The following is a 9,314-nucleotide window of genomic DNA, read 5'->3' on the forward strand; positions in this document are numbered from 1 at the left end:
TGAACAACAAACACTTTCTTATAGGCCTATAAAACGTGTACTGAATAAAGTTGAGCATTTTTTGTAACATATGATTAGACGTGAACTTTAGAATTAGACTATCCTTTCTTTGACTATTGAGTATTTTTTTTAAATATCTTTATTTGATTTTTAGAGTGAGCCTCATGGTTTAGACCATTTTGTAATGTAATCTTATTAAATTAAACGGATCCTCTTTAAACAAATGCACACCAATTGTATTTAGATGCTGTTATATTCAGTGGCATGTGACCTAATTGCCATAAGATGATATTTAAATGTCTAAATAAATGAATATTTTTTTAAAAATATCCCTAAACATGGTCAATTGTAAATATGTCCTATAGATACTCATCGGAGGATCATATAACCTACTGTATTGTGGTGGTAAAATAAAGGTGTCATATGTAATACTGCGTTACTTTGATATTCACAGTGATAATAAATTCATGTACCATGGTAGCAGGTCCAAAAACAGTAGCAGCATGTTACATTTTGTTCGTGCTAAATGTTAATGAGATGCTTTATGAAGAGTTGTACTAATCTCTCCGTTTTAATGTGTGATATCAAAATAGGACTGGGTTTTATCAGAAGAGCTGGAGGTTTAATGGGGCTGCTTTGATTGAAAATGGCTGATCGTGTTCATCATCAGCATTGTACTAATACTGAATAATTTTCACCTACCAAGAGTTTGAGTAAACCGTTCTTTATTGCATTAGGCTACACCTAGAGCAATCATTTCTAATGCAAGAATTATAATTCCCAGCTCTCTGTTTTGTTTTGTTTTTTAGAAAGAGTAACGTTACTGGTTTGTGCCTACGGAACCATTGTTCAATACTTGTTCAAGGGGAATGTTTAACCTGCCGCACCGCTGGCGGGGCGTAGCACAGTGATGTGTTCGGGTAACATTAGATTTACATGAATCGTATATTTCATATTTTACGACTCTAGCTGCACAGTCTTATTTTACCCTCTGCGGGTCCTAATACTAAAGCAAACGGAAGCATACAATCTACGATCTGACGATGAAGAAGAAAACGATGGGGAAGACGCGTCACGTCATGGCCTGGATGAACAAAGCAGAGTTCGAGCATGTGATGGAGTATTTGTACTCCAAAGAGCCCGCGCTGCAGAAACACGCGCTGCACAGGATCTCTGCGTGGAAGGGCAGGTACGGTGGTCAGGGATGGGGTTGTTGTGAGAGTGATACAGTTTTAGAGATTGGCGTGTGTCACGTGACATCTGATGTTTTGTCTCTTGTATTACGATTTTCCTGTTCTGCAAATGTGCTAAAATGTTTAAATTCTCCTTATAATAGTGTAAAACTACAACAGATTATGAGGTTCCTAAAATAGATTACATTGGCTGTATTCAAAATCTGATAATTGTAATATTATGGTTTTTGGATGACATGTGTCCTGTGGCCCGTTGCATAAACTGCTTAGACTACTCTTACAAGTTAGAAATCTGCTTTTTTCCTCAAGACTGGTCATTACTTTTAAAAGTCACTTACATAAAAATGTAGATTGGTCTAATATGAATTCAAAAAGTATGACTGCTTACTCCTAAATACAAAGTTCTGGCATGAAACTCTAATGGGCAGGCTAATAGGTCCTTTTAACACAGCCTGCTAATTATCGCATCATTATCTATAGGTCACAGATGATTGGTTCCTGCTGTAATAGTAGCCAATGAGCTTGCATGCTTAATCTTTAAATACATGAGTTGGCATTGCTTAGCAGCGCAGTGTGCTTCAGAAACCCTCCACCTTCCCCAGCTCCACCTATATAGATCTGCTATGGTTATTCATGTACGCTATATTGTACAGCAGCAGCATGTCTTACTTGCTCAAAGCAGCGTGTTGTGTATGTATTGGCAGTAGCAAGTCCCGTACTTGCTCTACAGCAGCAGCAGCATAGCAGATCTATTCTGCCAAGACCAAATATATCTACATTGTCATATCCATTACCATGCAAACACTCCGAGAGTTGTCATGACAGAACTGCAAGTTGATCATACAAATTCTTCAGTTTTAATTTATCCCCCCCCCCAATATGATCAATGTATTAATTATTGTTTTATCAGTTTATTTAATCAGTTGTTTTATTTTATTCAAATTATTTATGTAAATAGTTTAATTTTTAATAGTTTACTTATGTTTTCTCAAACTGTTTTTCAAGCTTTCAATTTAAACTAGATGATTAGGACCAGGTGGAGTGTTGTCTCTGACTTGCTCTCTGTTACCTCAGGTTCGGGCAAAGCACTCCGGTGGCTGTGGACAGCACAGCAGACCTGGTCCGATGTCAGGTGCTGGACAGCATGGGTCAGCTGGAGGCCAGTGATCTTGTGCTGCTCTATGGCATGGCGCTGGTTCGGTATGTTTATCATCCAAGTGCATTTGAAGCATACAAACCAGTGCATTTGACCTTCCCAGAGTTAACATGACGGAACGAGTATGATGTGTTTCAGGTTTGTTAATCTCATCACAGAACGGCAACAGAAAAAAGTTGCCAGACCCTTACGAAGGTTAGCCAGAAATGTAAGTCACACATCAACTTGGATGAACATTTTTTCATAATCTGCTGCAACTGCAGTTTGCTGACAGTTTGTCTCTCTGACAGATAAATATACCAGAGTGGGTGGTAAACCTCAGACATGATCTGACACACCGCGGACTTCCATCACTAAAGTGGTGCCGAAAAGGTGCGAGATGCTTTTTCCCTTACACACATGCAAACACTTTAAAAGTTAGATTAGTTCATGCTTTCACTTCTCTATTTGCTGTGTATGTTATTGTAGCGTTTGTTTGTTTGTGTTCTTCAGGTTGTGAATTTGTGCTGGACTGGTTGCATCAAGAGTACTGGTCTCGCCAGATGGGCAGTCAGCTGACAGAGAACTGGAACTCTTTATCAGAAGATGAGGACGAAGAGGAGATTGTTAAAAGACATGAGAGAGATCTACTCATCAGACAGACAGAGATTGAGGCACACAGTGAGTATCCTTTTACACATAAAAATCCCTTTTGGTTGGGTGTTTTTGTCAGAAAGAGATAGTGGAACTACAGGGAGGGAAAATGACAGACTGATTGGACTTTTTCATGCTATACTTACAGCTCACTAACTGGAACATGGCTGAAAAAAATCAATAATTATATATAAAAAAGACAAAATGCATAAAAAATACTAAATACCTTTTGTACTGTATAAAGGGATTTTCTAATCACTTAAAATGCAAAGCATTATAGCTTTGTTCAGATTCAACAAAGTAATTGTTGAAAGCAATGCCACATTAAATTGATCAAAATGACAGTAAAAACATTTATAATTTTATAAAAGAATTCTGTTTCAAATAAATACTTTGGATAGTGCTATTCATGCCTCACACAAAATGCCCTACAGTTAAAAAAAAAAAAAATATGAAACAGCTCCAAATCAGCATATTAGTATGATATCTGATGGATCATGAAGACTGGAGTAATAATTGCTGAAAATTCTACTTTCAACAGAATTTATTCTACATTGTAATAATTTTCACAATATTACTGTTTCTACTGATGATATATATTGTATATTTTATTCTAATCAACAGTAGCAGACAGTTAAATATTAGTTCCCTGCTTGTTCTCTACCTTTCAGAAAAAGTCAGAGAACTGCTCATCTCTTATGAACAGGAACAATTTCAGGTAAGTCTGGGATGAATATAACATTGTGTATAATATCCCAACTTAAAACAGCAGAGGGCAGTATGAGTTTGTGTTGGAACGGCTCCGAAAATGCCTACTTCCCTGTTCTAAATAATATGCAAAAAGTATGTCAAATTAGTATAATGTATGAATACAGTGAATTCTTAAACAGTAGGCGAAACCTAAATGTTTTTGGTATATGTATAACTACATTGTTGGTCTGTGGGATAGACATGACCTTTACTTTAATAAAACATTTAGTAGGTTATAACTATTGATGTTTGGTAGGATTGTTTCTTTTTCTAATGTAAATAGTTTCTAGTTTAGTTGTTAATAATGTGTGCCCATTGTTTTGGTGTGTTTGGCAGACGTACGAAGAGCTGGCAAAGCAGGCAGGGCAGCATGGCGTGTGGCCGGATGCCAGTGCTGATCTCAGCTGGATCCTGACACAGATCAAACACTTTGCCACAGAGGCCAGGTGTGTGCATGTGTTCGAGTGAGCAAGTCTTTATTTCTGGATATGTTAAAGAGTATGTGTCTCATTGCCATCTGTTCTGTGTTTCAGAGACATCTTTGCTGATGTTTTAATGCAGGATGGATTCCTTATTCCCACTGCTGAACAACTAGAGTCTTTGGATATTGACCCCTCAGGTACAAATACACAACATTTTGTTTATAAAGCAGTAATTTACTGACACAAATTCAATTTGCCTCTCTCTATCTCTTTCTCTGTAGAAGACTCTGTCGACAAGTTCGCCCCTTGTGTTCCCCGAGTGTTTTTGCACTTCTGGTTGCCGTGCTTGAAGGTCCTGAATTCATCCATCTTTATAAATCTGATCCTTGACAAACTATTCGCTGAGCTTTCTAATGAGCCGTCCAGTCACAGAACTTACTACATTGCCTCCTGGATCTCCGAAATTTTACTCTGCAACAGCAAAAGTATGAATCTGGGATGTCCTCTGGGTGCCTGTGATAGTATATACAGTTGCTCTGAAAAAGTTTTTGGACATTTAAGCCACACTAAAAGTGAATGCAGTGTTAATTTTAAAACTCTTTTGTCAATCAGATTCCCTAATTTTAGTCTGTTTTACTCTGATTATAAGAGCATGTAATTTGTGTCAACGATAATTCCGATTTTTTTTTTTTTTTTTTTTTTTAAATAAGTATACAAAATTTTATTTGATAAACTTCTCAAACATATACAGTACAGTCCAAAAGTTTGGAACCACTAAGATTTTTAATGTTTTTAAAAGAAGTTTCGTCTGCTCACCAAGGCTACATTTATTTTATTAAAAATACAGTAAAAACAGTAATATTGTGAAATATTATTACAATTTAAAAGAACTGTGTACTATTTAAATATATTTGACAAAGTAATTTATTCTTGTGATGCAAAGCTGAATTTTCAGCATCGTTACTCCAGTCTTCAGTGTCACATGATCCTTCAGAAATCATTCTAATATCCTGATTTGATGCTCAATAAACATTTATGATTATTTTCAATGTTGTGTACTTTTTTTTTCAGGATTCCTTGATGAATGGAAAGTTCAAAAGAAAAGCATTTATCTGAAATACAAAGCTTCTGTAGCATTATACACTACCGTTCAAAAGTTTGGGGTCAGTAAGAATTTTTATTTTTATTTTTTTGAAAAGAAATTTAAAAAATTAATACTTTTATTCAGCAAGGATGCATTAAATCAATCAAAAGTGGCAGTAAAGACATTTATAATATTACAAAAGATTAGATTTCAGATTAACTCTGTTCTTTTGAACTTTCTATTCATCAAATAATCCTGAAAAAAAATATTTTACACAAATATTTTGTACAATTGTACACATTAAATGTTTCTTGAGCAGCAGATCAGCATATTAGAATGATTTCTGAAGGATCATGTGACACTGAAGACTGGAGTAACGATGCTGAAAATTCAGCTTTGCCATCACAGGAATAAATTACTTTGTCAAATATATTTAAATAGTACACAGTTATTTTAAATTGTAAGAATATTTCACAATATTACGGTTTTAATGTATTTTTTTTTTTTTATTAAATAAATGTAGCCTTGGTGAGCAGACAAAACTTCTTTTAAAAACATAAAAAATCTTAGTGGTTCCAAACTTTTGGACTGTACTGTATATTGACTTAAACATAACATAACATTTTTTTGCGAAAACCTGATCCCTTGAAATAATCAAATGCCAGAATGTGTCCAAAAATTTTTTGCCTTATTTTGAACAGTTTATCTATTGTTTTACCATTTGAAAAACTAACTAATTGGGTCTCATTCACTAATATTTGCATGGGTTATTTTATATTTATATAACAGACTCTCGTTAGCACAGACTCTTTCACGGTATATGATGGAGTATATTTAACATGAAATATCTGTGTATCAAATTTAATCTCATCATGATTATTAGTCCCCCCCCTACAAGATATTTGAGTGTGAGAGGTTTGAGTTGTTCCTACATTTTTTTTTCATAAATTTAGAATAGATTTTAGATCAAAAGATATTGGTGAATCATTTGTTTGTGAAAACATTTGTATGCAGATTTGTACATGCATAGCTTAGTGGATGATATTGTTTTTCAAAAGTGTGTTCTTATCTGTGTATGTCTGTGGCAGGTGAATTGAAGGCTCACAAGAAACTAAAAATATCAAAAGAAAGGATCTTTGTGAACAGATTGCAGTTTCCATGGCAGAATCTGATTTCTGCATGTGTGAACGCACCATGCCCAGCAACACCGTTCCTTCTGCGACAGTGAGTGTGTATTTTTGCACACATTTTTACACACACAGTGTGGGTGAAGGTAACTAATCTAATCTTCTTGCCTTTTAAGGATATTCAGTGACATGGATAAGCCCCTCCCACAAGACGCTCAGCGGAACCTGCTTCAGCTCTGCAGCATTTACACACAGGGTTACCATAGATACTCCTCCCCTGAACCCTCAGACCCTCCTCAGCCAGTGTACACCCTACAGAACCTCCAGGAGAGACTCAAGAGTAATGCCTCACAGAACAGAGACACGCACTCATCTAACCACACCCCCGGATCATTGCAGGCTCCGCCCACAGAGGAGCTCCAGGAAAAGCTAAGCGCAGAGGCTGTGCAAGAGAGAAACTCTGCATTACGAGGATCACCATGGAGCGTGTGCACAGGTAACACTTGCAGACCCTTAACAGCTTTTTTGTAAAATATTTCATTTTTTTTATGATAATATTTTTTTAATTGCAGTTTAGTGTGGAGGTCAATTGTACAAGCCCGAACCAAAATTAAAAGAATCATTTATTCATGAAACTGACATATTGCGTACATTTACATTTTACCACTCATTGCCAATAGTTACGAGATTTTTAATTAAAGTTTTTTTTGTTTTGTTTTGTTTTTTTTGGGGGGGGTCACAGTCTGGAGCCCTGTCAAATACCCATTTTCTTCCATTGCACTTCAGTGTTAGCTAAAATTATTAAAAAAACTTTAATTTTAACTTTAAATTCTTTAATTGAAATAAAACTGGAATAGAATAAAATTTTAAAATATAAAATATAAATATTAGATTTAAAAAATTTAAATGAAATTTATTTTAGCAACTAACATATAAAAAAAAGTTAAAGTACTAAAACTACTAAAACAAAAACTGAAATAAAAATAAATATATGGCAGCTAACAAAATGAAGAATCTTAAAACTATCTGTATGCTAGCTAGTACATTAGATGGATAGATAGATACTTTATTAATCCTTCTCAGGAAATTGTTACAATAGCAGCAATCACATAATCCTTGCACACAGACAAATAAGAATAATTAGTGAGTAATCTAATTACACTGTTGAAGATGTAATTAGTAGCTAGTAATTAATCTTTTTTTTTTTTTTTAGAGTAACTTACCCAACACTGCTGATGACGTGTGATGTACACACACACACACACGCACACACACACATATATATATTCATTATATATATATATAATATAATGTGTGTGTGTATTTATATACACACACATCATATATAGAAGAACTAGCACAAGTTATGTCAGTGGGTGTTCAATGTGAGTGACAACTCAAAACCCCACCCCTTCTAACATTTGGCTAATTACTGAGGACACCTTATTTTGCACCTTAATTAGATGTAGTTCGTAAACTAGTAATAAATCCTGAGACGGTCTTGAATGATTTGGTTTGAGCTAAATCTGATGTTTCTGTGTCCAATCAGATAAAGTCCCTTGGAAACAGTACCCTTTAGGAAAGGTTCCAGGACAACCAGAAGACCCCTCCTGTTTGATGGTGGAGTCTTATTCTACATTTACTGTGTTTGACCAGCAGGTGGAATTAGATCAACTCCCTCAGCACCATGGCAACAGGAGGTGAGGAGGTGTACTCAATGTACAGACATAATAAATTGTTTAGGCTTAAATTCAACTACAACTAAAAGGTAGAATCTTTAACCAGGAGTTTTGAACATGTTGTGGCTGCATTTATTTGAAATAGAACCCTGTTATGGCTATTATGTTGTAATTTGATTTTCATAAAAGTGCATTTTTATCCACAGTGTTCCCCTTCAGACCAGAGGTGCCAGTGGATCTGATGGGCTGCTTTGGACTCACAGTGATTTGAGCAAACTCAAAGCTGGACTCAAACTGTTCTAACACTCAGATACTCAATAGCCTGAAGATACTGAACCACCAACCCTGAAATATGAACCCTGTCATGCTAAAAACAAACACTTGAGGGCTAAGCTGGACTGAGGCTCTTCTGAACACACTCACATCCAGTCTCTCTTCTACTTTTGTCTCTGACATGATGCTGTTGTGCACTGCACAATTAGAAACATGAAGCTGTTTTTGTTTTGTAATTCATGTTTGTCTTACTTGAATATCATTACAGTTACAGTCCGGACTGCAGTTTAATCAGCTCAGCTCAGCTCTTGGCGTCTATTCAAACCATCTGGAAGTGAAACTCCCAAGAGCAGTGTCTCACAAGGTTCTAATGAAGAAGTTGGTGCTGTTTGAGAAATGCTGTAAATTACATTATTTTTGAACACAAAGTTGCCAAATAAACTTCATTTTTTTTATTGTGTACTCATCTGTTTTATTCTATTTCTCAAGATCCACTTACCATACTAGCCCAGTTTGCCTGCACTAAAATAGCTGTTTTTGCTACCTAAACCTCCATGGTATTGGTTTCCGTTATGACTGACTACACATCCTAAACATCTGCTTCTTTGCATAGACTTGCACTACATTGTGACAATCTGTTCTGAAATGGGCTGAAGTAAACCAGTAGTAGTACAATTTGGTGGTCTTAACTCACATACAGTATTATTGTTATAGTTACTTAGTTGCAGTATATACAGTGGCCCCAAATCGTATTTGGACACTTGAGCCACTTAAAAATGCACACTACTGTTCAAAAGTTTGGGGTCATAACTTTTAAAAAAAAGAAATGAATGCTTTTTATTCAGCAAGGATGCATTAAATTGATCAAAAGTGACCGTAAAGAAAGTCTGTGGGCAGTTTCCACAAAAACATTATGCAGCACAACGGTTTTCAACATTGATAATAGGACATGTTTCTTGAGCACCAAATGAGCATATTAAAATTTCTAAAGGATCAT

General features: G+C 35.5%; 1 protein-coding gene across 1 annotated transcript; it reads left to right on the forward strand.

Moving 5' to 3' along the window:
- The first annotated feature begins 877 nt into the window (after positions 1-877).
- las1l (LAS1 like ribosome biogenesis factor) lies at positions 878-8,771 on the forward strand. The gene is made up of 13 exons (XM_067406593.1): positions 878-1,189; positions 2,268-2,393; positions 2,488-2,557; positions 2,640-2,721; positions 2,842-3,009; positions 3,654-3,700; positions 4,069-4,178; positions 4,266-4,351; positions 4,436-4,639; positions 6,327-6,462; positions 6,542-6,861; positions 7,915-8,065; positions 8,251-8,771. The coding sequence occupies exons 1-13, from the start codon at positions 1,044-1,046 to the stop codon at positions 8,345-8,347; spliced, it is 1,743 nt and encodes a 580-aa protein (XP_067262694.1). The 5' UTR covers positions 878-1,043; the 3' UTR covers positions 8,348-8,771.
- The last annotated feature ends 543 nt before the right edge of the window (positions 8,772-9,314 follow it).

The sequence above is a fragment of the Chanodichthys erythropterus genome, chromosome 13 (genome assembly GCF_024489055.1).
Source record: "Chanodichthys erythropterus isolate Z2021 chromosome 13, ASM2448905v1, whole genome shotgun sequence".
In the NCBI taxonomy this organism is placed as follows: Eukaryota; Metazoa; Chordata; class Actinopteri; order Cypriniformes; family Xenocyprididae; genus Chanodichthys; species Chanodichthys erythropterus.